This window comes from Carcharodon carcharias (genome assembly GCF_017639515.1).
Source record: "Carcharodon carcharias isolate sCarCar2 chromosome 38 unlocalized genomic scaffold, sCarCar2.pri SUPER_38_unloc_5, whole genome shotgun sequence".
NCBI lineage: Eukaryota > Metazoa > Chordata > Chondrichthyes > Lamniformes > Lamnidae > Carcharodon > Carcharodon carcharias.
The window spans coordinates 810405-837564 of record NW_024470809.1 but is presented as its reverse complement, the minus strand read 5'-3'; the positions used below and the strand labels follow the sequence as shown (position 1 = coordinate 837564).

Below are 27160 nucleotides of genomic sequence, written 5' to 3'. Positions count from 1 at the left end.
GGGGGTGAGAGGGGTCAGTGAGGGGGAGTGAGAGGGGGTGAGAGGGGTGAGTGAGGAGGGGTGAGAGGGGTGAGTGAGGGGGAGTGAGAGGGGTCAGTGAGGGGGAGTGAGAGGGGGTGAGAGGGGTCAGTGAGGGGGAGTGAGAGGGGGTGAGAGGGGTGAGTGAGGGTGAGTGAGAGGGGTGAGTGAGAGGGGGTGAGAGGGGTGAGTGAGAGGGGTGAGAGGGGGTGAGTGAGGGGGGGTGAGAGGGGTGAGTGAGGGGGGGTGAGAGGGGTCAGTGAGGGGGAGTGAGAGGGGGTGAGAGGGGTGAGTGAGAGGGGTGAGAGGGGTGAGTGAGGGGGGGTGAGAGGGGTGAGTGAGGGGGGGTGAGAGGGGGTGAGAGGGGTGAGTGAGGGGGGGTGAGAGGGGTCAGTGAGGGGGAGTGAGGGGGGGTGAGAGGGGTGAGTGAGGGGGAGTGAGAGGGGTCAGTGAGGGGGGGTGAGAGGGGTGAGTGAGGGGGGGTGAGAGGGGTCAGTGAGGGGGGGTGAGAGGGGTCAGTGAGGGGGAGTGAGAGGGGGTGAGAGGGGTGAGTGAGAGGGGGTGAGAGGGGTGAGTGAGGGGGGGTGAGAGGGGTCAGTGAGGGGGAGTGAGAGGGGGTGAGAGGGGTGAGTGAGGGGGGGTGAGAGGGGTGAGTGAGGGGGGGTGAGAGGGGTGAGTGAGGGGGAGTGAGAGGGGTCAGTGAGGGGGAGTGAGAGGGGTCAGTGAGGGGGGGTGAGAGGGGTGAGTGAGGGGGAGTGAGAGGGGTCAGTGAGGGGGAGTGAGAGGGGTGAGTGAGGGGGGGTGAGAGGGGTGAGTGAGGGGGGGTGAGAGGGGTCAGTGAGAGGGGGTGAGAGGGGTGAGTGAGGGGGAGTGAGAGGGGTGAGTGAGGGGGGGTGAGAGGGGTGAGTGAGGAGGGGTGAGAGGGGTGAGTGAGGGGGAGTGAGAGGGGTCAGTGAGGGGGAGTGAGAGGGGTGAGTGAGGGGGGGTGAGAGGGGTGAGTGAGGGGGGGTGAGAGGGGTGAGTGAGGGGGAGTGAGAGGGGTCAGTGAGGGGGAGTGAGAGGGGTCAGTGAGGGGGGGTGAGAGGGGTGAGTGAGGGGGGGTGAGAGGGGTGAGTGAGGGGAGTGAGAGGGGTCAGTGAGGGGGAGTGAGAGGGGTGAGTGAGGAGGGGTGAGAGGGGTCAGTGAGGGGGAGTGAGAGGGGTGAGTGAGGGGGGGTGAGAGGGGTGAGTGAGGGGGGGTGAGAGGGGTCAGTGAGGGGGAGTGAGAGGCGTGAGTGAGGGGGAGTGAGAGGGGGAGTGAGAGGGAGTGAGAGGGGTGAGTGAGAGGGAGTGAGAGGCGTGAGTGAGGGGGAGTGAGAGGGGGAGTGAGAGGGAGTGAGAGGGGGTGAGAGGGGTGAGTGAGAGGGAGTGAGAGGGGTCAGTGAGGGGGAGTGAGAGGGGGTGAGAGGGGTCAGTGAGGGGGAGTGAGAGAGGGTGAGAGGGGTGAGTGAGAGGGGGAGTGAGGGGTCAGTGAGGGGGAGTGAGAGGGGGTGAGAGGGGTGAGTGAGAGGGGGTGAGAGGGGTGAGTGAGGGGGAGTGAGAGGGGGAGTGAGGGGGAGTGAGAGGGGTCAGTGAGGGGGAATGAGAGGGGGTGAGAGGGGTGAGTGAGAGGGGGTGAGAGGGGGTGAGAGGGGTGAGTGAGGGGGGGTGAGAGGGGGTGAGAGGGGGTGAGAGGGGTCAGTGAGGGGGAGTGAGAGGGGTGAGTGAGGGGGAGTGAGAGGAGTGAGAGGAGTGAGAGGGGTGAGTGAGGGGGAGTGAGAGGGGTGAGTGAGGGGGAGTGAGAGGAGTGAGAGGGGTGAGTGAGGGGGAGTGAGAGGGGTGAGTGAGGGGGAGTGAGAGGGGTGAGTGAGGGGGAGTGAGAGGGGTGAGTGAGGGGGGTGAGTGAGGGGGAGTGAGAGGGGTGAGTGAGGGGGAGTGAGAGGGTGAGTGAGGGGGAGTGAGAGGGGTGAGTGAGGGTGAGTGAGAGGGGGTGAGAGGGGTGAGTGAGGGTGAGTGAGAGGGGGTGAGAGGGGTGAGTGAGGGGGAGTGAGAGGGGTGAGTGAGGGGGAGTGAGAGGGGTCAGTGAGGGGGAGTGAGAGGGGTCAGTGAGGGGGAGTGAGAGGGGGAGTGAGAGGGAGTGAGAGGGGTGAGTGAGAGGGAGTGAGAGGCGTGAGTGAGGGGGAGTGAGAGGGTGAGTGAGAGGGAGTGAGAGGGGTGAGTGAGAGGGAGTGAGAGGCGTGAGTGAGGGGGAGTGAGAGGGGGAGTGAGAGGGAGTGAGAGGGGTGAGTGAGAGGGAGTGAGAGGCGTGAGTGAGGGGGAGTGAGAGGGGGAGTGAGAGGGAGTGAGAGGGGGTGAGAGGGGTGAGTGAGAGGGAGTGAGAGGGGTCAGTGAGGGGGAGTGAGAGGGGGTGAGAGGGGTCAGTGAGGGGGAGTGAGAGAGGGTGAGAGGGGTGAGTGAGAGGGGGAGTGAGGGGTCAGTGAGGGGGAGTGAGAGGGGGTGAGAGGGGTGAGTGAGGGGGAGTGAGAGGGGGAGTGAGGGGGAATGAGAGGGGGTGAGAGGGGTGAGTGAGAGGGGGTGAGAGGGGTGAGTGAGGGGGGGTGAGAGGGGGTGAGAGGGGGTGAGAGGGGTGAGTGAGGGGGAGTGAGAGGGGTCAGTGAGGGGGAGTGAGAGGGGGAGTGAGGGGGAGTGAGAGGGGTCAGTGAGGGGGAGTGAGAGGGGGTGAGAGGGGTGAGTGAGAGGGGGTGAGAGGGGGTGAGAGGGGTGAGTGAGGGGGGGTGAGAGGGGGTGAGAGGGGTCAGTGAGGGGGAGTGAGAGGGGGTGAGAGGGGTGAGTGAGAGGGGGTGAGAGGGGTCAGTGAGGGGGAGTGAGAGGGGGAGTGAGGGGGGGTGAGAGGGGTCAGTGAGGGGGAGTGAGAGGGGGAGTGAGGGGGAGTGAGAGGGGTCAGTGAGGGGGAGTGAGAGGGGGTGAGAGGGGTGAGTGAGAGGGGGTGAGAGGGGGTGAGAGGGGTGAGTGAGGGGAGTGAGAGGGGTCAGTGAGGGGGAGTGAGAGGGGGTGAGAGGGGTGAGTGAGAGGGGGTGAGAGGGGTCAGTGAGGGGGAGTGAGAGGGGGTGAGAGGGGTGAGTGAGGAGGGGTGAGAGGGGTGAGTGAGGGGGAGTGAGAGGGGTCAGTGAGGGGGAGTGAGAGGGGGTGAGAGGGGTCAGTGAGGGGGAGTGAGAGGGGGTGAGAGGGGTGAGTGAGGGTGAGTGAGAGGGGTGAGTGAGAGGGGGTGAGAGGGGTGAGTGAGAGGGGTGAGAGGGGTGAGTGAGGGGGGGGTGAGAGGGTGAGTGAGGGGGGGTGAGAGGGGTCAGTGAGGGGGAGTGAGAGGGGGTGAGAGGGGTGAGTGAGAGGGGTGAGAGGGGTGAGTGAGGGGGGGTGAGAGGGGTGAGTGAGGGGGGGTGAGAGGGGGTGAGAGGGGTGAGTGAGGGGGGGTGAGAGGGGTCAGTGAGGGGGAGTGAGGGGGGGTGAGAGGGGTGAGTGAGGGGGAGTGAGAGGGGTCAGTGAGGGGGGGTGAGAGGGGTGAGTGAGGGGAGTGAGAGGGGTCAGTGAGGGGGAGTGAGAGGGGTGAGTGAGGGGGGGTGAGAGGGGTGAGTGAGGGGGGGTGAGAGGGGTGAGTGAGGGGGGGTGAGAGGGGTGAGTGAGGGGGAGTGAGAGGGGTCAGTGAGGGGGAGTGAGAGGGGTCAGTGAGGGGGGGTGAGAGGGGTGAGTGAGGGGGAGTGAGAGGGGTCAGTGAGGGGGAGTGAGAGGGGTGAGTGAGGGGGGGTGAGAGGGGTGAGTGAGGGGGGGTGAGAGGGGTCAGTGAGAGGGGGTGAGAGGGGTGAGTGAGGGGGAGTGAGAGGGGTGAGTGAGGGGGGGTGAGAGGGGTGAGTGAGGGGGGGTGAGAGGGGTGAGTGAGGGGGAGTGAGAGGGGTCAGTGAGGGGGAGTGAGAGGGGTGAGTGAGGGGGGGTGAGAGGGGTGAGTGAGGGGGGGTGAGAGGGGTGAGTGAGGGGGAGTGAGAGGGGTCAGTGAGGGGGAGTGAGAGGGGTCAGTGAGGGGGGGTGAGAGGGGTGAGTGAGGGGGGGTGAGAGGGGTGAGTGAGGGGGAGTGAGAGGGGTCAGTGAGGGGGAGTGAGAGGGGTGAGTGAGGGGGGGTGAGAGGGGTGAGTGAGGGGGAGTGAGAGGGGTGAGTGAGGGGGGGTGAGAGGGGTGAGTGAGGGGGGGTGAGAGGGGTCAGTGAGGGGGAAGGAGGGGCCGGCGTTGAGGGAGTTGAGTTAAGGTTATTCACATCTCTCTCCTCCCTGTCTCCGTACAGAGCGTTTCCTCAGAGAACATTAGTCAAAGCTGCAAGATTCATGTCCTGATGCTGATTATCCACGGGGGGACTATTCTGGACCCGGGGCCTGGTGACCCCAGCTCCAAGTTGGCTGACCTCTCGACCCTGAGGTCAATCTTCGACACAGTGACTCGGGTCCATTTCCCCGAGGCTCTGGGACATATTGTGTCACGGATCGTATCCTGTCCACCGGTCTGCTCCGAGGCTTTAGCTCTCATCTCCAAGTGAGTCTCAGCGGGTCTGAGGGATCGCCCGAGGCGACTGGATTAGTGTGCGTCACTGCCTCCGTCACTCCCTTCGTCTCTCCCTCCATCTCTCACTCCGTCACTCCCTCCATCACTCTCTCCATCTCTCCCTCCGTCACTCCCTCCGTCTCCGTCGTTCCGTCCATCTCTCCCTCCGTCATTCCTGTCTGTCACTCCCTCATTGTCACACTCCCCCTGTGTCACTCCGTCTCTGTAACACTCGTATCCGGCACTCCCTCGTTGTCACACTCCCCGTGTCACTCACTCTCTGTAACACTCCCCCGTGTCACTCCTTCTCTGTAATACTTACCCTGTGTCACTCCCTCCCTGTCACACTCCCCCTGTGTCACTCCTTCTCTGTCACACTCCCCCAGTGTCACTCCTTCGCTGTCACACTCTCCCTGTGTCTCTCCTTCTCTGTAACACTCCCCCTGTGTCACTCCTTCTCTGTCACACTCTCCCTGTGTCACTCCCTCTCTGTCACACTCTCCCTGTGTCACTCCCTCTCTGTGACACTCCCCCTGTGACGCTCCCTCTCTCTCACACTCCTCCGTGTCACTCCCTCTCTGTCTCACTCCCCCATGTCACTCCCTCTCTGTCTCACTCCCCCTGTGTCAGTCCCTCTCTGTCACACTCCCCCTGTGTCAGTCCCTCTCTGTCACACTCCCCCTGTGTCACTTCCTCTCTGTAACACTCCCCCTGTGTCACTCCCTCTCTGTAACACTCCCCCTGTGTCACTCCCTCTCTGTCACAATCCCCCTGTGTCACTCCCTCATTGTCACACTCCCCCTGTGTCACTCCCTCTCTGTCACAATCCCCCTGTGTCACTCCCTCATTGTCACACTCCCTCTGTGTCACTCCCTCTCTGTAACACTTCCCCTGTGTCACTCCATCATTGTCACACTCCCCGTGTCACTCCCTCTCTGCAACACTCGTATCCGTCACTCCCTCGATGTCACATTCCCCGTGTCACTCCCTCTCTGTAGCACTCCCCCGTGTCACTCCTTCTCTGTCACACTCCCCCGTGTCACTCCTTCTCTGTCACACTCCCCCGTGTCATTCCTTCTCTGTCACACTCCCCCTGTGTCACTCCCTCTCTGTCACACTCCCCTTGTGTCACACCTTCTCTGTCACACTCCCCCTGTGTCACTCCTTCTCTATAACACTCCCCCTGTGTCACTCCTTAACTGTAACACTCCCCCTGTGCCACTCCTTCTCTGTAACACTCCCCCTGTGTCACTTCCTCCCTGTCACACTCCCCCTGTGCCACTCCTTCTCTGTAACACTCCCCCTGTGTCACTTCCTCCCTGTCACACTCCCCCTGTGTCACTCCCTCTCTGTCACACTCTCCCTGTGTCACTCCCTCTCTGTCACACTCCCCCTGTGTCACTCCCTCTCTGTCACACTCTCCCTGTGTCACTCCCTCTCTGTCACACTCCCCCTGTGTCACTCCCTCCCTGTCTCACTCTCCCTGTGTCACTCCCTCTCTGTCACACTTCCCCTGTGTCACTCCCTCTCTGTCTCACTTCCCCTGTGTCACTCCCTCTCTGCAACACTCCCCCTGTGTCACTCCTTCTCTTTCACTCTCCCCCTGTGTCACTCCCTCCCTGTCACTCTCCCCCTGTGTCAATCCCGCTCTGTCACACTCTCCCTGTGTCACTCCCTCTCTGTCACACTCCCCCTGTGTCACGCCCTCTCTGTAACACTCCCCCTTTGTCACACCCTCTCTGTATCACTCCCTCTCTGTAACACTCCCCCTGTGTCAATTCCCCTGTGTCAATTCCCCTGTGTCAAACCCCCTGTGTCAATCCCCCTGTGTCAATCCCCCTGTGTCAATCCCCCTGTGTCAATCCCCCTGTGTCAATCCCCCTGTGTCAATCCCCCGGTGTCAATCCCCCGGTGTCAATCCCCCGGTGTCAATCCCCCTGTGTCAATCCCCCTGTGTCACTCCCCCTGTGTCACTCCCTCTGTGTCACACTCCCCCTGTGTCACTCCCTCTCTTTCACACTCCCCCTGTGTCACTCCTTCTCTGTCACACTCCCCCTGTGTCACTCCCTCTCTGTCACACTCCCCCTGTGTCACTCCCTCTCTGTCACACTCCCCCTGTGTCACTCCCTCTCTGTCACACTCCCCCTGTGTCACTCCCTCTCTGTCACACTCCCCCTGTGTCGCTCCTTCTCTGTAACACTCCCCCTGTGTCACACCCTCTCTCTCACACTCCCCGTATCACTCCATCTCTGTAACACTCCCCCTGTGTCACTCCCTCTCTGTCACACTCCCCCTGTGTCACTCCCTCTCTGTCACACTCTCCCTGTGTCACTCCCTCCCTGTCTCACTCCCCCGTGTCACTACCTCTCTGTAACACTCCCCCTGTGTCACTTCCTCTTTGTAACACTCCCCCTGTGTCACTCCCCCTGTGTCAGTCCATCTCTGTCACACTCCCCCTGTGTCAGTCCCTCCCTGTCACACTCCCCCTGTGTCAGTCCCTCTCTGTCACACTCCCCCTGTGTCAGTCCCTCTCTGTCACACTCCCCCTGTGTCAGTCCCTCACTCTCACACTCCCCCTGTGTCACTCCCTCACTCTCGCACTCCCCCTGTGTCACTCCCTCCTTGTCACACTCCCCGTGTCACTCCCTCTCTGTCAAACTCTCCTGTGTCACTCCTTCTCTGTCACACTCTCCCTGTGTCACTCCCTCTCTGTAACACTCCCCCTGTGTCACTCCCTCTCTGTCAAACTCTCCTGTGTCACTCCTTCTCTGTCACACTCCCCCTGTGTCACTCCCTCTCTGTAACACTCCCCCTGTGTCACTCCCTCTCTGTCACACTCTCCCTGTGTCACTCCCTCTCTGTAACACTCCCCCTGTGTCACTCCCTCTCTGTCAAACTCTCCTGTGTCACTCCTTCTCTGTCACACTTTCCCTGTGTCACTCCCTCTCTGTCACACTCCCCCGTGTCATTCCCTCTCTGTCAAACTCTCCTGTGTCACTCCTTCTCTGTCACACTCTCCCTGTGTCACTCCCTCTCTGTCACACTCTCCCTGTGTCACTCCCTCTCTGTCTCACTTCCCGTGTCACTCCCTCTCTGTCACTTTCCCCCTGTGTCACTCCCTCTCTGCAACACTCCCCCTGTGTCACTCCTTCTCTGTCACTCTCCCCCTATTTCACTCCCTCCCTGTCACTCTCCCCCTGTGTCAATCCCGCTCTGTCACACTCTCCCTGTGTCACTCCCTCTCTGTCACACTCCCCCTGTGTCACTCCCTCTCTGTCACACTCCCCCTTTGTCACACCCTCTCTGTATCACTCCCTCTCTGTAACACTCCCCCTGTGTCAATCCCCCTGTGTCAATCCCCCTGTGTCAATCCCCCTGTGTCAATCCCCCTGTGTCAATCCCCCTGTGTCAATCCCCCTGTGTCAATCCCCCTGTGTCAATCCCCCTGTGTCACTCCCCCTGTGTCACTCCCTCTCTTTCACACTCCCCCTGTGTCACTCCCTCTCTGTCACACTCCCCCTGTGTCACTCCCTCTCTTTCACACTCCCCCTGTGTCACTCCTTCTCTGTAACACTCCCCTGTGTCACTCCCTCTCTGTCACACTCCCCCTGTGTCACTCCCTCTCTGTCACACTCCCCCTGTGTCACTCCCTCTCTTTCACACTCCCCCTGTGTCACTCCTTCTCTGTAACACTCCCCCTGTGTTACTCCCTCTCTGTCACACTCCCCCTGTGTCACTCCCTCTCTGTCACACTCCCCCTGTGTCACTCCCTCTCTGTCACACTCTCCCTGTGTCACTCCCTCCCTGTCTCACTCCCCCGTGTCACTCCCTCTCTGTAACACTCCCCCTGTGTCACTCCCCCTGTGTCAGTCCCTCTCTGTCACACTCCCCCTGTGTCAGTCCCTCCCTGTCATACTCCCCCTGTGTCACTCCCTCTCTGTCACACTCCCCCTGTGTCACTCCTTCTCTGTAACACTCCCCCTGTGTCACTCCCTCTGTGTCACACTCCCCCTGTGTCACTCCCTCTCTGTCACTTTCCCCCTGTGTCACTCCCTCTCTGTCACACTCCCCCTGTGTCACTCCCTCTCTGTCACACTCTCCCTGTGTCACTCCCTCTCTGTCACACTCTCCCTGTGTCACTCCCTCTCTGCAACACTCCCCCTGTGTCACTCCTTCTCTGTCACTCTCCCCCTGTGTCACTCCCTCCCTGTCACTCTCCCCCTGTGTCAATCCCGCTCTGTCACACTCTCCCTGTGTCACTCCCTCTCTGTCACACTCCCCCTGTGTCACTCCCTCTCTGTCACGCTCCCCCTGTGTCACGCCCTCTCTGTAACACTCCCCCTTTGTCACACCCTCTCTGTATCACTCCCTCTCTGTAACACTCCCCCTGTGTCAATCCCCCTGTGTCAATCCCCCTGTGTCAATCCCCCTGTGTCAATCCCCCTGTGTCAATCCCCCTGTGTCAATCCCCCTGTGTCAATCCCCCTGTGTCAATCCCCCTGTGTCAATCCCCCTGCGTCAATCCCCCGGCGTCAATCCCCCGGCGTCAATCCCCCGGCGTCAATCCCCCGGCGTCAATCCCCCGGCGTCAATCCCCCGGCGTCAATCCCCCGGCGTCAATCCCCCGGCGTCAATCCCCCGGCGTCAATCCCCCGGCGTCAATCCCCCTGTGTCACTCCCCCTGTGTCAATCCCCCTGTGTCAATCCCCCTGTGTCACTCCCCCTGTGTCACTCCCCCTGTGTCACTCCCCCTGTGTCACTCCCCCTGTGTCACTCCCCCTGTGTCATTCCCCCTGTGTCACTCCCTCTCTTTCACACTTCCCCTGTGTCACTCCCTCTCTGTCACACTCCCCCTGTGTCACTCCCTCTCTGTCACACTCTCCCTGTGTCACTCCCTCCCTGTCTCACTCCCCCGTGTCACTCCCTCTCTGTAACACTCCCCCTGTGTCACTTCCTCTTTGTAACACTCCCCCTGTGTCACTCCCCCTGTATCAGTCCCTCTCTGTCACTCTCCCCCTGTGTCAGTCCCTCCCTGTCACACTCCCCCTGTGTCAGTCCCTCTCTGTCACACTCCCCCTGTGTCACTCCCTCATTGTCACACTCCCCCTGTGTCACTCCCTCTCTGTAACACTCCCCCTGTGTCACTCCCTCATTGTCACACTCCCCCTGTGTCACTCCCTCTCTGTCACACTCGTATCCGTCACTCCCTCATTGTCACACCCAACCTGTGTCACTCCCTCCTTGTCACACTCCCCGTGTCACTCCCTCTCTGTCAAACTCTCCTGTGTCACTCCTTCTCTGTCACACTCTCCCTGTGTCACTCCCTCTCTGTAACACTCCCCCTGTGTCACTCCCTCTCTGTCAAACTCTCCTGTGTCACTCCTTCTCTGTCACACTCTCCCCGTGTCACTCCCTCCCTTTCACACTCCCCCTGTGTCACTCCCTCTCTTTCACACTCCCCCTCTGTCACTCCTTCTCTGTAACACTCCCCCTGTGTCACTCCCTCTCTGTCACACTCCCCATGTGTCACTCCCTCTCTGTCACACTCTCCCTGTGTCACTCCCTCCCTGTCTCACTCCCCCGTGTCACTCCCTCTCTGTAACACTCCCCCTGTGTCACTTCCTCTTTGTAACACTCCCCCTGTGTCACTCCCCCTGTGTCAGTCCCTCTCTGTCACACTCCCCCTGTGTCAGTCCCTCCCTGTCACACTCCACCTGTGTCACTCCCTCTCTGTCACACTCCCCCTGTGTCACTCCTTCTCTGTAACACTCCCCCTGTGTCACTCCCTCTCTGTCACACTCCCCCTGTGTCACTCCCTCTCTGTCACACTCCCCCTGTGTCACTCCCTCTCTGCAACACTCTCCCTGTGTCACTCCTTCTCTGTCACACTCCCCCTGTGTCACTCCCTCTCTGTCACACTCCCCCGTGTCACTCCTTCTCTGTCACACTCCCCCTGTGTCACTCCCTCTCTGTCACACTCCCCCTGTGTCACTCACTCTCTGTCACACTCTCCCTGTGTCGCTCCCTCTCTGTCACACTCCCCCTGTGTCACTCCCTCCCTGTCTCACTCTCCCTGTGTCACTCCCTCTCTGTCTCACTTCCCGATTCACTCCCTCTCTGTCACTTTCCCCCTGTGTCACTCCCTCTCTGCAACACTCCCCCTGTGTCACTCCTTCTCTGTCACTCTCCCCCTGTTTCACTCCCTCCCTGTCACTCTCCCCCTGTGTCAATCCCGCTCTGTCACACTCTCCCTGTGTCACTCCCTCTCTGTCACACTCCCCCTGTGTCACTCCCTCTCTGTCACACTCCCCGTTTGTCACACCCTCTCTGTATCACTCCCTCTCTGTAACACTCCCCCTGTGTCAATCCCCCTGTGTCAATCCCCCTGTGTCAATCCCCCTGTGTCAATCCCCCTGTGTCAATCCCCCGGTGTCAATCCCCCTGTGTCACTCCCCCTGTGTCACTCCCTCTCTTTCACACTCCCCCTGTGTCACTCCCTCTGTGTCACACTCCCCCTGTGTCACTCCCTCTCTTTCACACTCCCCCTGTGTCACTCCTTCTCTGTAACACTCCCCCTGTGTCACTCCCTCTCTGTCACACTCCCCCTGCGTCACTCCCTCTCTGTCACACTCCCCCTGTGTCACTCCCTCTCTTTCACACTCCCCCTGTGTCACTCCTTCTCTGTAACACTCCCCCTGTGTTACTCCCTCTCTGTCACACTCCCCCTGTGTCACTCCCTCTCTGTCACACTCCCCCTGTGTCACTCCCTCTCTGTCACACTCTCCCTGTGTCACTCCCTCCCTGTCTCACTCCCCCGTGTCACTCCCTCTCTGTAACACTCCCCCTGTGTCACTCCCTCTTTGTAACACTCCCCCTGTGTCACTCCCCCTGTGTCAGTCCCTCTCTGTCACACTCCCCCTGTGTCAGTCCCTCCCTGTCATACTCCCCCTGTGTCACTCCCTCTCTGTCACACTCCCCCTGTGTCACTCCTTCTCTGTAACACTCCCCCTGTGTCACTCCCTCTCTGTCACACTCCCCCTGTGTCACTCCCTCTCTGTCACTTTCCCCCTGTGTCACTCCCTCTCTGTCACACTCCCCCTGTGTCACTCCCTCTCTGTCACACTCTCCCTGTGTCACTCCCTCTCTGTCACACTCTCCCTGTGTCACTCCCTCTCTGTCACACTCCCCCTGTGTCACTCCCTCCCTGTCTCACTCTCCCTGTGTCACTCCCTCTCTGTCACACTTCCCCTGTGTCACTCCCTCTCTGTCTCACTTCCCCTGTGTCACTCCCTGTCTGTCACTTTCCCCCTGTGTCACTCCCTCTCTGCAACACTCCCCCTGTGTCACTCCTTCTCTGTCACTCTCCCCCTGTGTCACTCCCTCCCTGTCACTCTCCCCCTGTGTCAATCCCGCTCTGTCACACTCTCCCTGTGTCACTCCCTCTCTGTCACACTCCCCCTGTGTCACTCCCTCTCTGTCACTCTCCCCCTGTTTCACGCCCTCTCTGTAACACTCCCCCTGTGTCAATCCCCCTGTGTCAATCCCCCTGTGTCAATCCCCCTGTGTCAATCCCCCTGTGTCAATCCCCCTGTGTCAATCCCCCTGTGTCAATCCCCCGGCGTCAATCCCCCGGCGTCAATCCCCCGGTGTCAATCCCCCGGTGTCAATCCCCCTGTGTCAATCCCCCTGTGTCAATCCCCCTGTGTCAATCCCCCTGTGTCACTCCCCCTGTGTCAATCCCCCTGTGTCACTCCCCCTGTGTCAATCCCCCTGTGTCACTCCCCCTGTGTCACTCCCCTGTGTCACTCCCCCCGTGTCACTCCCCCGTGTCACTCCCCCGTGTCACTCCCCCGTGTCACTCCCCCTGTGTCACTCCACCTGTGTCACTCCCTCTCTTTCACACTCCCCCTGTGTCACTCCCTCTCTGTCACACTCCCCCTGTGTCACTGCCTCTCTGTCACACTCCCCCTGTGTCACTCCCTCTCTGTCACACTCCACCTGTGTAACTCCCTCTCTGTCACACTCCCCCTGTGTCACTCCCTCTCTGTCACACTCCCCCTGTGTCACTCCCTCTCTGTCAAACTCTCCTGTGTCACTCCTTCTCTGTCACACTCTCCCCGTGTCACTCCCTCTCTTTCACACTCCCCCTGTGTCACTCCCTCTCTTTCACACTCACCCTGTGTCACTCCTTCTCTGTAACACTCCCCCTGTGTCACTCCCTCTCTGTCACACTCCCCCTGTGTCACTCCCTCTCTGTCACACTCCCCCTGTGTCACTCCCTCTCTGTCACACTCTCCCTGTGTCACTCCCTCCCTGTCTCACTCCCCCGTGTCACTCCCTCTCTGTAACACTCCCCCTGTGTCACGTCCTCTCTGTCACACTCTCCCTGTGTCACTCCCTCTCTGTCACACTCTCCCTGTGTCACTCCCTCCCTGTCTCACTCCCCCGTGTCACTCCCTCTCTGTAACACTCCCCCTGTGTCACTTCCTCTTTGTAACACTCCCCCTGTGTCACTCCCCCTGTGTCAGTCCCTCTCTGTCACACTCCCCCTGTGTCAGTCCCTCCCTGTCACACTCCCCCTGTGTCACTCCCTCTCTGTCACACTCCCCCTGTGTCACTCCTTCTCTGTAACACTCCCCCTGTGTCACTCCCTCTCTGTCACACTCCCCCTGTGTCACTCCCTCTCTGTCACTTTCCCCCTGTGTCACTCCCTCTCTGTCACACTCCCCCTGTGTCACTCCCTCTCTGTCACTTTCCCCCTGTGTCACTCCCTCTCTGTCACACTCCCCCTGTGTCACTCCCTCTCTGTCACAATCTCCCTGTGTCACTCCCTCTCTGTCACACTCTCCCTGTGTCACTCCCTCTCTGTCACACTCCCCCTGTGTCACTCCCTCCCTGTCTCACTCTCCCTGTGTCACTCCCTCTCTGTCACACTTCCCCTGTGTCACTCCCTCTCTGTCTCACTTCCCCTGTGTCACTCCCTGTCTGTCACTTTCCCCCTGTGTCACTCCCTCTCTGCAACACTCCACCTGTGTCACTCCTTCTCTGTCACTCTCCCCCTGTGTCACTCCCTCCCTGTCACTCTCGCCCTGTGTCAATCCCGCTCTGTCACACTCTCCCTGTGTCACTCCCTCCCTGTCACACTCCCCCTGTGTCACTCCCTCTCTGTCACACTCCCCCTGTGTCACGCCCTCTCTGTAACACTCCCCCTTTGTCACACCCTCTCTGTATCACTCCCTCTCTGTAACACTCCCCCTGTGTCAATCCCCCTGTGTCAATCCCCCTGTGTCAATCCCCCTGTGTCAATCCCCCTGTGTCAATCCCCCTGTGTCAATCCCCCTGTGTCAATCCCCCGGTGTCAATCCCCCGGTGTCAATCCCCCTGTGTCACTCCCCCTGTGTCACTCCACCTGTGTCACTCCCCCTGTGTCACTCCCCCTGTGTCACTCCCTCTCTTTCACACTCCCCCTGTGTCACTCCCTCTCTGTCACACTCCCCCTGTGTCACTCCCTCTCTGTCACACTCCCCCTGTGTCACTCCCTCTCTGTCACACTCCCCCTGTGTCACTCCCTCTCTTTCACACTCCCCCTGTGTCACTCCCTCTCTGTCACACTCCCCCTGTGTCACTCCCTCTCTTTCACTCTCCCCCTGTGTCACTCCCTCTCTGTCACACTCCCCCTGTGTCACTCCCTCTCTGTCACACTCCCCCTGTGTCACTCCCTCTCTGTCACACTCCCCCTGTGTCACTCCCTCTCTGTCACACTCCCCCTGTGTCACTCCCTCTCTTTCACACTCCCCCTGTGTCACTCCCTCTCTTTCACACTCCCCATGTGTCACTCCTTCTCTGTAACACACCCCCTGTGTCACTCCCTCTCTGTCACACTCCCCCTGTGTCACTCCCTCTCTGTCACACTCCCCCTGTGTCACTCCCTCTCTGTCACACTCTCCCTGTGTCACTCCCTCCCTGTCTCACTCCCCCGTGTCACTCCCTCTCTGTAACACTCCCCCTGTGTCACTTCCTCTTTGTAACACTCCCCCTGTGTCACTCCCTCCCTGTCTCACTCCCCCGTGTCACTCCCTCTCTGTAACACTCCCCCTGTGTCACTTCCTCTTTGTAACACTCCCCCTGTGTCACTCCCCCTGTGTCAGTCCCTCTCTGTCACACTCCCCCTGTGTCAGTCCCTCCCTGTCACACTCCCCCTGTGTCACTGCCTCTCTGTCACACTCCCCCTGTGTCACTCCTTCTCTGTAACACTCCCCCTGTGTCACTCCCTCTCTGTCACACTCCCCCTGTGTCACTCCCTCTCTGTCACTTTCCCCCTGTGTCACTCCCTCTCTGTCACTTTCCCCCTGTGTCACTCCCTCTCTGTCACACTCCCCCTGTGTCACTCCCTCTCTGTCACTTTCCCCCTGTGTCACTCCCTCTCTGTCACACTCCCCCTGTGTCACTCCCTCTCTGTCACACTCTCCCTGTGTCACTCCCTCTCTGTCACACTCTCCCTGTTTCACTCCCTCTCTGTCACACTCCCCCTGTGTCACTCCCTCCCTGTCTCACTCTCCCTGTGTCACTCCCTCTCTGTCAAACTCTCCTGTGTCACTCCTTCTCTGTCACACTCTCCCCGTGTCACTCCCTCTCTGTCACACTCCCCCTGTGTCACTCCCTCTCTGTCACACTCTCCCTGTGTCACTCCCTCTCTTTCACACTCCCCCTGTGTCACTCCCTCTCTTTCACACTCCCCCTCTGTCACTCCTTCTCTGTAACACTCCCCCTGTGTCACTCCCTCTCTGTCACACTCCCCCTGTGTCACTCCCTCTCTGTCACACTCCCCCTGTGTCACTCCCTCTCTGTCACACTCCCCCTGTGTCACTCCCTCTCTGTCACACTCTCCCTGTGTCACTCCCTCCCTGTCTCACTCCCCCGTGTCACTCCCTCTCTGTAACACTCCCCCTGTGTCACTTCCTCTCTGTCACACTCTCCCTGTGTCACTCCCTCTCTGTCACACTCTCCCTGTGTCACTCGCTCCCTGTCTCACTCCCCCGTGTCACTCCCTCTCTGTAACACTCCCCCTGTGTCACTTCCTCTTTGTAACACTCCCCCTGTGTCACTCCCCCTGTGTCAGTCCCTCTCTGTCACACTCCCCCTGTGTCAGTCCCTCCCTGTCACACTCCCCCTGTGTCACTCCCTCTCTGTCACACTCCCCCTGTGTCACTCCTTCTCTGTAACACTCCCCCTGTGTCACTCCCTCTCTGTCACACTCCCCCTGTGTCACTCCCTCTCTGTCACTTTCCCCCTTTGTCACTCCCTCTCTGTCACACTCCCCCTTTGTCACACCCTCTCTGTCACTTTCCCCCTGTGTCACTCCCTCTCTGTCACACTCCCCCTGTGTCACTCCCTCTCTGTCACAATCTCCCTGTGTCACTCCCTCTCTGTCACACTCTCCCTGTGTCACTCCCTCTCTGTCACACTCCCCCTGTGTCACTCCCTCCCTGTCTCACTCTCCCTGTGTCACTCCCTCTCTGTCACACTTCCCCTGTGTCACTCCCTCTCTGTCTCACTTCCCCTTTGTCACTCCCTGTCTGTCACTTTCCCCCTGTGTCACTCCCTCTCTGCAACACTCCACCTGTGTCACTCCTTCTCTGTCACTCTCCCCCTGTGTCACTCCCTCCCTGTCACTCTCGCCCTGTGTCAATCCCGCTCTGTCACACTCTCCCTGTGTCACTCCCTCTCTGTCACACTCCCCCTGTGTCACTCCCTCTCTGTCACACTCCCCCTGTGTCACGCCCTCTCTGTAACACTCCCCCTTTGTCACACCCTCTCTGTATCACTCCCTCTCTGTAACACTCTCCCTGTGTCAATCCCCCTGTGTCAATCCCCCTGTGTCAATCCCCCTGTGTCAATCCCCCTGTGTCAATCCCCCTGTGTCAATCCCCCTGTGTCAATCCCCCGGTGTCAATCCCCCGGTGTCAATCCCCCAGTGTCAATCCCCCTGTGTCACTCCCCCTGTGTCACTCCCCCTGTGTCACTCCCCCTGTGTCAATCCCCCTGTGTCACTCCCCCTGTGTCACTCCCCCTGTGTCACTCCCCCTGTGTCACTCCCTCTCTTTCACACTCCCCCTGTGTCACTCCCTCTCTGTCACACTCCCCCTGTGTCACTCCCTCTCTGTCACACTCCCCCTGTGTCACTCCCTCTCTGTCACACTCCCCCTGTGTCACTCCCTCTCTTTCACACTCCCCCTGTGTCACTCCCTCACTGTCACACTCCCCCTGTGTCACTCCCTCTCTTTCACTCTCCCCCTGTGTCACTCCCTCTCTGTCACACTCCCCCTGTGTCACTCCCTCTCTGTCACACTCCCCCTGTGTCACTCCCTCTCTGTCACACTCCCCCTGTGTCACTCCCTCTCTTTCACACTCCCCCTGTGTCACTCCCTCTCTTTCACACTCCCCCTGTGTCACTCCTTCTCTGTAACACACCCCCTGTGTCACTCCCTCTCTGTCACACTCCCCCTGTGTCACTCCCTCTCTGTCACACTCCCCCTGTGTCACTCCCTCTCTGTCACACTCTCCCTGTGTCACTCCCTCCCTGTCTCACTCCCCCGTGTCACTCCCTCTCTGTAACACTCCCCCTGTGTCACTTCCTCTTTGTAACACTCCCCCTGTGTCACTCACTCTCTGTCACACTCTCCCTGTGTCACTCCCTCCCTGTCTCACTCCCCCGTGTCACTCCCTCTCTGTAACACTCCCCCTGTGTCACTTCCTCTTTGTAACACTCCCCCTGTGTCACTCCCCCTGTGTCAGTCCCTCTCTGTCACACTCCCCCTGTGTCAGTCCCTCCCTGTCACACTCCCCCTGTGTCACTCCCTCTCTGTCACACTCCCCCTGTGTCACTCCTTCTCTGTAACACTCCCCTGTGTCACTCCCTCTCTGTCACACTCCCCCTGTGTCACTCCCTCTCTGTCACTTTCCCCCTGTGTCACTCCCTCTCTGTCACTTTCCCCCTGTGTCACTCCCTCTCTGTCACACTCCCCCTGTGTCACTCCCTCTCTGTCACTTTCCCCCTGTGTCACTCCCTCTCTGTCACACTCCCCCTGTGTCACTCCCTCTCTGTCACACTCCCCCTGTGTCACTCCCTCTCTGTCACACTCTCCCTGTGTCACTCCCTCTCTGTCACACTCTCCCTGTGTCACTCCCTCTCTGTCACACTCCCCCTGTGTCACTCCCTCCCTGTCTCACTCTCCCTGTGTCACTCCCTCTCTGTCACACTTCCCCTGTGTCACTCCCTCTCTGTCTCACTTCCCCTGTGTCACTCCCTGTCTGTCACTTTCCCCCTGTGTCGCTCCCTCTCTGCAACACTCCACCTGTGTCACTCCTTCTCTGTCACTCTCCCCCTGTGTCACTCCCTCCCTGTCACTCTCGCCCTGTGTCAATCCCGCTCTGTCACACTCTCCCTGTGTCACTCCCTCTCTGTCACACTCCCCCTGTGTCACTCCCTCTCTGTCACACTCCCCCTGTGTCACGCCCTCTCTGTAACACTCCCCCTTTGTCACACCCTCTCTGTATCACTCCCTCTCTGTAACACTCCCCCTGTGTCAATCCCCCTGTGTCAATCCCCCTGTGTCAATCCCCCTGTGTCAATCCCCCTGTGTCAATCCCCCTGTGTCAATCCCCCTGTGTCAATCCCCCTGTGTCAATCCCCCTGTGTCAATCCCCCGGTGTCAATCCCCCGGTGTCAATCCCCCGGTGTCAATCCCCCTGTGTCAATCCCCCTGTGTCACTCCCCCTGTGTCACTCCCCCTGTGTCACTCCCCCTGTGTCACTCCCCCTGTGTCACTCCCCCTGTGTCACTCCCTCTCTTTCACACTCCCCCTGTGTCACTCCCTCTCTGTCACACTCCCCCTGTATCACTCCCTCTCTGTCACACTCCCCCTGTGTCACTCCCTCTCTGTCACACTCCCCCTGTGTCACTCCCTCTCTTTCACACTCCCCCTGTGTCACTCCTTCTCTGTAACACTCCCCCTGTGTCACTCCCTCTCTGTCACACTCCCCCTGTGTCACTCCCTCTCTTTCACTCTCCCCCTGTGTCACTCCCTCTCTGTCACACTCCCCCTGTGTCACTCCCTCTCTGTCACACTCCCCCTGTGTCACTCCCTCTCTGTCACACTCCCCCTGTGTCACTCCCTCTCTTTCACACTCCCCCTGTGTCACTCCCTCTCTGTCACACTCCCCCTGTGTCACTCCCTCTCTGTCACACTCCCCTTGTGTCACTCCCTCTCTGTCACACTCTCCCTGTGTCACACTCTCCCTGTGTCACTCCCTCCCTGTCTCACTCCCCCGTGTCACTCCCTCTCTGTAACACTCCCCCTGTGTCACTTCCTCTTTGTAACACTCCCCCTGTGTCACTCCCCCTGTATCAGTCCCTCTCTGTCACTCTCCCCCTGTGTCAGTCCCTCCCTGTCACACTCCCCCTGTGTCAGTCCCTCTCTGTCACTCTCCCCCTTTGTCAGTCCCTCACTCTCACACTCCCCCTGTGTCACTCCCTCATTGTCACACTCCCTCTGTGTCACTCCCTCTCTGTAACACTCCCCCTGTGTCACTCCCTCATTGTCACACTCCCCCTGTGTCACTCCCTCTCTGTCACACTCGTATCCGTCACTCCCTCATTGTCACACCCCCCCTGTGTCACTCCCTCCTTGTCACACTCCCCGTGTCACTCCCTCTCTGTCAAACTCTCCTGTGTCACTCCTCTGTCACACTCTCCCTGTGTCACTCCCTCTCTGTAACACTCCCCCTGTGTCACTCCCTCTCTGTCAAACTCTCCTGTGTCACTCCTTCTCTGTCACACTCTCCCCGTGTCACTCCCTCTCTTTCACACTCCCCCTGTGTCACTCCCTCTCTTTCACACTCCCCCTGTGTCACTCCTTCTCTGTAACACTCCCCCTGTGTCACTCCCTCTCTGTCACACTCCCCCTGTGTCACTCCCTCTCTGTAACACTCCCCCTTCTCTCACACTCCTCGTGTCACTCCCTCTCTGTCACACTCCCCCTGTGTCACTCCTTCTCTGTCACAATCCCCCTGTGTCACTCCCTCTCTGTCACACTCCCCGTGTCACTCCCTCTCTGTCACACTCCCCCTGTGTCACTCCCTCTCTGTAACACTTCCCCTGTGTCAATTCCTCCCTGTCACACTTCCCGTGTCAGTCCCTCTCTGTAACACTCCCCCTGTGTCACTCCCTTTCTGTCACACTCCCCCTGTGTCAGTCCCTCTCTGTCACACTCCCCCTGTGTCACTCCCTCTCTGTCACACTCCCCCTGTGTCTCTCCCGCATTGTCACACTCCCTCTGTGTCACTCCCTCTCTGTCACACTCCCCCTGTGTCACTCCCTATCTGTCACACTCGTATCCGTCACTCCCTCTCTGTCACACTCCCCCTGTGTCACTCCCTATCTGTCACACTCGTATCCGTCACTCCCTCATTGTCACACCCCCCTGTGTCACTCCCTCTCTGTAACACACCCCCTTCTCTCGCACTCCCCGTGTCACTCCTTCTCTGTCACACTCCCCCTGTGTCACACCCTCTCTGTCACACTCCTCCTGTGTCACTCCTGCTCTGTCACAATCACCCTGTGTCACTCGCTCTCTGTCACACTCCCCCTGTGTCACTCCCTCTCTGTAACACTCCCCCTGTGTCACTCCCTCTGTCACACTTCCCGTGTCACTCCCTCTCTGTCACACTCCCCCTGTGTCACACCTTCTCTGTCACACTCCCCCTGTGTCACTCCTTATCTGTAACACTCTCCCTGTGTCACTCCCTCTCTGTCACATTCCCCCTGTGTCACTCCTTCTCTGTAACACTCCCCCTGTGTCACTTCCTCCCTGTCACACTCCCCCTGTGTCACTTCCTCCCTGTCACACTCTCCCTGTGTCACTCCTCTGTCACTCTCCCTGTGTCACTCCCTCTCTATAACACTCTCCCTGTGTCACTCCCTCTCTGTAACACTCCCCCTGTGTCACTCCCTCTCTGTCACACTCCCCCGTGTCACTCCCTCTCTGTCACACTCCCTGTGTCACTCCCTCTCTGTCACACTCTCCCTGTGTCACTCCCTCTCTGTAACACTCCCCCTGTGTCACTCCCTCTCTGTCACACACCCTGTATCACTCCCTCCCTTTCTCTCTCTCCCTGTGTCACTCCCTCCCTGTCACACTCTCCCTGTGTCACTCCCTCTCTGTAACACTCCCCCTGTGTCACTCCCTCTCTGTCACACACCCTGTATCACTGCCTCCCTGTCTCTCTCTCCCTGTGTCACTCCCTCCCTGTCTCACTCTCCCTGTGTCACTCCCTCTCTGTCACACACCCTGTGTCACTCCCTCTCTGTCACACTCCCCCTGTGTCACTCATCTGTCACTCTCCCTGTGTCACTCCCTCTCTGTCACTCTCCCCCTGTGTCACTCCCTCTTGTCACTCTCCCTCTGTGTCACTCCCTCTCTGCAACACTCCCCTTGTGTCACTCCCTCTCTGTCACTCTCCCCCTGTGTCACTCCCTCTCTGTCACTCTCCCCCTGTGTCACTCCCTCTCTGTCACTCTCCCCCTGTGTCACTCCTTCTCTGTCACTCTCCCTGTGTCACTCCCTCTCTGTCACACTCTCCCTGTGTCACTCCCTCTCTGTAACACTCCCCCTGTGTCACTCCCTCTCTGTCACACTCCCCCGTGTCACTCCCTCTCTGTCACACTCCCTGTGTCACTCCCTCTCTGTCACTCTCCCCCTGTGTCACTCCCTCTCTCTCACTCCCTGTGTCACTTCCTCCCTGTCTCACTCTCCCTATGTCACTCCCTCTCTGTCACACTCCCCCTGTGTCTCTCCCTCTCTGTCACTTTCCCCCTGTGTCACTCCCTCTCTGTAACACTCCCCCTGTGTCACTCCCTCTCTGTCATGCTCTATCCGTCAGTCGAATTATAACAAGCAGTAAAACTGTGTTTATCTCTTTTTATCCCACATCCTGACCCTCTTTCTTCTCTCACTCTATTTCTCCCTCCCTCCTCCCTCATTCTCTCACCACCTCTTCTCTCTCTGTCTGTCTCTTTGTCTCTCTGTCTGTCTCTCTGTCTGTCTCTCTGTCTGTCTCTCTGTCTGTCTTTCTGTCTGTCTCTGTCTCTCTCTGTTTGTTTCTCTTTCCGTCTCTCTCTCTCTCCATCTCTCTCTCTCTCTGTCTCTCTCTCTCTGTCTTTCTCTCTGTCTTTCTCTGTCTTTCTCTCTCTGTCTTTCTCTCTCTGTCTTTCTCTCTCTGTCTTTCTCTCTCTGTCTCTCTCTCTCTGTCTCTCTCTCTCTGTCTCTCTCTCTCTCCCTCCGTGTCTCTCTCTTTCCGTCTCTCTCTCTCTCCGTCTCTCTCTCTCTCTCTCCGTCTCTCTCTCCGTCTCTCTCTCGGTCTCTCTCTCGGTCTCTCTCTATCCGTCTCTCTCTCTCTCTCTGTCTCTCTGTCTCTCTGTCTCTCTGTCTCTCTGTCTCTCTGTCTCTCTGTCTCTCTGTCTCTCTGTCTCTCCGTCTCTCCGTCTCTCCGTCTCTCCGTCTCTCCGTCTCTCCGTCTCTCTCTCTCTCCGTCTCTCTCTCTCTCCGTCTCTCTCTCTCTCCGTCTCTCTCTCTCTCTCCGTCTCTCTCTCTCTCCGCCTCTCTCTCCGTCTCTCTCTCTCTCCGTCTCTCTCTCTCTCCGTCTCTCTCTCTCTCCGTCTCTCTCTCTCCATCTCTCTCTCTCTCCGTCTGTCTCTCTCTCTCTCTCACTGTCTCTCTCTTTGTCTGCCTGTCTCCCTCTGTCTTTCCATCTCTATCTATCTCTCACTCATTGCCTCTGTCTCTCTGTCCTGCTCCCTCCCTCTCTCTCTCTCTTTCATTTTCCATCTCTCCCTCTCTCCGTCTGTCACCCCCTCTCTACATCTCTCTATCTCGTCTTCTCTCCCCCTCTCGCTGTGCCTTTCCCACTCTCCGCCTCTCCCACTCCCCATTTCCTGTCTCTCTCTCCCTCTCTCTCTCGCCGTTCCCCCTCTGTCTCTCCATTCCCCCTATCTCTCCGTTTCCCCTCTCTCTCCGTTTCCCCTCTCTCTCCGTTTCCCCTCTCTCTCCGTTTCCCCTCTCTCTCCGTTTCCCCTCTCTCTCCGTTTCCCCTCTCTCTCCGTTTCCCCTCTCTCTCCGTTTCCCCTCTCTCTCTGTTTCCCCTCCCTCTCTCTCTGTTCCCCCTCTCTCTCTCTCTGTTCCCCCTCTCTCTCTCTGTTCCCCCTCTCTCTCTCTGTTCCCCTCTCTCTCTCTCTGTTCCCCCCTCTCTCTCTCTCTGTCCCCCCTCTCTCTCTCTCTGTTCCCCCTCTCTCTCTCTCTGTTCCCCCTCTCTCTCCTCTCTGTTCCCCTTCTCTCTCTCTCTGTTCCCCTCTCTCTCTCTCTGTTCCCCCTCTCTCTCTCTCTGTTCCCCTTCTCTCTCTCTCTGTTCCCCCTCTCTCTCTCTCTGTTCCCCTTCTCTCTCTCTCTGTTCCCCCTCTCTCTCTTTCTGTTCCCCCCCTCTCTCTCTCTGTTCCCCCTCCTCTCTCTCTCTCTGTTCCCCCTCTCTCTCTCTCTCTGTTCCCCCCCTCTCTCTCTCTCTGTTCCCCCTCTCTCTCTCTCTGTTCCCCCTCTCTCTCTCTCTGTTCCCCCTCTCTCTCTCTCTGTTCCCCCCTCTCTCTCTCTCTGTTCCCCCTCTCTCTCTCTCTGTTCCCCCCCTCTCTCTCTCTGTTCCCTCTCTCTCTCTCTCTTACCCCTCTCTCTCTCTGTTCCCCCCTCTCTCTGTTCCCCCTCTCTCTCTCTCTGTTCCCCCTCTCTCTCTCTCTGTTCCCCCTCTCTCTCTCTCTGTTCCCCCTCTCTCTCTCTCTGTTCCCCCTCTCTCTCTCTCTGTTCCCCCTCTCTCTCTCTCTGTTCCCCCTCTCTCTCTCTCTGTTCCCCCTCTCTCTCTCTCTGTTCCCCCTCTCTCTCTCTCTGTTCCCCCTCTCTCTCTCTCTGTTCCCCCTCTCTCTCTCTCTGTTCCCTCTCTCTCTCTCTCTGTTCCCTCTCTCTCTCTCTCTTACCCCTCTCTCTCTCTCTGTTCCCCCTCTCTCTGTTCCCCCTCTCTCTCTCTCTCTGTTCCCTCTCTCTCTCTCTCTGTTCCCCCTCTCTCTCTCTCTGTTCCCTCTCTCTCTCTCTGTTCCCTCTCTCTCTCTCTCTTCCCCCTCTCTCTCTCTCTGCTCCCCCTCTCTCTGTTCCCCCTCTCTCTCTCTCTGTTCCCTCTCTCTCTCTCTCTTACCCCTCTCTCTCTCTCTCTGTTCCCCCTCTCTCTGTTCCCCCTCTCTCTCTCTCTCTGTTCCCTCTCTCTCTCTCTCTGTTCCCCCTCTCTCTCTCTCTGTTCCCTCTCTCTCTCTCTGTTCCCTCTCTCTCTCTCTCTCTTCCCCCTCTCTCTCTCTCTGTTCCCCCTCTCTCTGTTCCCCCTCTCTCTCACTCCATTCCCCCTCTCTCTCCGTTCCCCCTTTCACGTCCCACTTTCCTCTAGCCTCAGTCCCTATGGTTACGATGATGATGGGCTATCTTCGAGTCAGGACCAGATACCTCTGGCTGCCCTCCCTCTGCTCGCGACCTCCTCGGTTCAGTATCGCGAAGCCGTGACTGGGATCATCGCTCGTAGCAACCAGGTCTACGCAGAGTTCCTCAAATCTGCTGAAGGGACCAACTTCAAGGGGCAGGTAATGCTCAGTATCAAGGGAATGTCTGGAACTCGCTGCCTGAACCAGTCGTTCAGGCTGAAACCCTTGACACGTTTATAAACAGTACCTGGATCTGCATCTGGAGCACTGGAACCCGCAAGGCTACACACCAGGGGCTGGGAAGCGGGATTAAAATGAGTGGCGCAGACATGATGGGCTGAATGGCCTCTCTTTCTGCCCTGTAACTTTTCTATGGTCAGTGCTGAGGGAGTGCCGCACTGTCGGAGGGTCAGTACTGAGGGAGTGCCGCACTGTCGGAGGGTCAGTACTGAGGGAGTGCCGCACTGTCGGAGGGTCAGTACTGAGGGAGTGCCGCACTGTCAGAGGGTCAGTACTGAGGGAGTGCCGCACTGTCAGCGGGTCAGTACTGAGGGAGTGCCGCACTGTCAGAGGGTCAGTGCTGAGGGAGCGCCGCACTGTCAGAGGTTCAGTGCTGAGGGAGCGCCGCACTGTCGGAGGGTCAGTACTGAGGGAGCGATGCACTGTCGGAGGGTCAGTACTGAGGGAGTGCCGCACTGTCGGAGGGTCAGTACTGAGGGTGTGCCGCACTGTCGGAGGGTCAGTACTGAGGAAGTGCCGCACTGTCGGAGGGTCAGTACTGAGGGAGTGCCGCACTGTCGGAGGGTCAGTACTGAGGGTGTGCCGCACTGTCGGAGGGTCAGTACTGAGGGTGTGCCGCACTGTCGGAGGGTCAGTACTGAGGGAGCGCCGCACTGTCGGAGGGTCAGTACTGAGGGAGTGCCGCACTGTCAGAGGGTCAGTACTGAGGGAGTGCCGCACTGTCAGAGGTTCAGTGCTGAGGGAGCGCCGCACTGTCGGAGGGTCAGTACTGAGGGAGTGCCGCGCTGTTGGAGGGTCAGTACTGAGGGAGCGATGCACTGTCGGAGGGTCAGTACTGAGGGAGTGCCGCACTGTCGGAGGGTCAGTACTGAGGGTGTGCCGCACTGTCGGAGGGTCAGTACTGAGGAAGTGCCGCACTGTCGGAGGGTCAGTACTGAGGGAGTGCCGCACTGTCGGAGGGTCAGTGCTGAGGGTGTGCCGCACTGTCGGAGGGTCAGTGCTGAGGGTGTGCCGCACTGTCGGAGGGTCAGTACTGAGGGAGCGCCGCACTGTCGGAGGGTCAGTACTGAGGGAGCGCCGCACTGTCGGAGGGTCAGTACTGAGGGAGCGCCGCACTGTCGGAGGGTCAGTGCTGAGGGAGTGCTGCACTGACGTAGGGTCAGTACTGAGGGAGCACCGCACTGTTGGAGGGTCAGTACTGAGGGAGTGCCGCACTGTCGGAGGGTCAGTACTGAGGGAGTGCTGCACTGTCGGAGGATCAGTACTGAGGGAGCGCCGCATTGTCGGAGGGTCAGTGCTGAGGGAGAGCCGCACTGTCGGAGGGTCAGCACTGAGGGAGCGCCGCACTGTCGGAGGGTCAGTACTGAGGGAGCGCCGCACTGTCGGAGGGTCAGTACTGAGGGAGTGCTGCACTGTCGGAGGGTCAGTACTGAGGGAGTGCCGCACTGTCGGAGGGTCAGTACTGAGGGAGCGCCGCACTGTTGGAGGGTCAGTACTGAGGGAGCGCCGCACTGTCGGAGGGTCAGTACTGAGGGAGCGCCGCACTGTCGGAGGAGCAGTCAGCGTCCTGAAGGTGTTTTGCCAGATTTTGTCCCCGGTGATGCTCCATTGTCTCTGAATTCGGGAGGGACAGAATGTGACACCCGGTGAGGGGCTGAGTGAAGGTTCTTGATGGGCCTTTCTGTTTCTCTGCCTTCCCTCCCTCCCTCTGCAGGTTTGTATTATCGGTGACTGCGTAGGAGGGATCCTTGGATTCGACGCCCTGTGTAACAATGTGGCTGTCAGCAGTGCCACAAGCAGCCGGCGAGGGAGTGTGGTAAGGTTCACACATCAGACATGAAAGCTGAGCCAGCTGAAGTGAGCTGGGAAACTAGGCTAGAGGATAGATCAATAACCTCAGCATAAAGGCACCCCTGGGTAGCAGTAACCACAATATGATTGAATTTTACATCCAGTTTGAGAGGGAGAAGAGTGGGTCTAAGACTAGTATCTTAAACTTAAATAAGGGCAACTATGTGGGGATGAAAGCTGAGCTAGCTGAAGTGAACTGGGATACTAGGCTAGAGGATAGATCAATAGAGAAGCAGCGACAGACATTGAAGGGGATGTTTCAGAGTATGCAGAATAAGTACATTCCTACTATAAAGAAAAACTCTAAGGGGAGGACCCACCATCCGTGGTTAACCAGAGATGTTAAGGAAAGCATCAAACTTAAAGGACAAAGCAAACAACTCCGCAAAGATGAGTGGCAGGGCAGATGATTGGACAGAATATAAAGAACGGCAGAGAATGACTAAAAGGTTAATCAGGAGAAAGGAAGCAGAGTTTGAGAGAGAGCGAGCTAGAAATGTAAAAACGGATAGCAAGAGTTTCCACAGGTATTTAAACAGGGAAAGAGTGAGTAAAGTGAGTGTTGGTCCTCTAGAGAGTGACAGTGGGGAGTTAATAGTAGATAATAAGGAAATGGCGTTAGAAATGAACAAATATTTTGCTTCTGTCTTCACTATAGAGGATACATTAAGCATTCCAGTAATAGCTGCAGATCAGGAGGTGGGATGGAGAGAGGAACTTGGTGAAATTCCAAACACTAGTGGGGCAGTACTGAGCAAACTGATGGAGCTGCGGGCTGACAAATCTCCGGGTCCCGATGGACTTCATCCCAGGGTCTTAAAAGATGTGGTGAATGAGGTAGTCGATGCACTGGTGTTAATTTTCCAAAATTCGATAGATTCTGGAAAGGTTC

General features: G+C 58.6%; 1 protein-coding gene across 1 annotated transcript in view; it reads left to right on the top strand.

Moving 5' to 3' along the window:
* Nucleotides 1-27160, top strand: part of LOC121274837 (membrane-associated phosphatidylinositol transfer protein 1-like) — a 54260-nt gene that overhangs the window by 24328 nt on the left and 2772 nt on the right. Inside the window, exons 10-12 of the mRNA XM_041182204.1 lie at nt 4363-4607; nt 24147-24336; nt 26132-26233. Coding sequence (XP_041038138.1) covers nt 4363-4607; nt 24147-24336; nt 26132-26233 — 537 coding nt within the window. The remainder of the gene's footprint in view (nt 1-4362; nt 4608-24146; nt 24337-26131; nt 26234-27160) is intronic.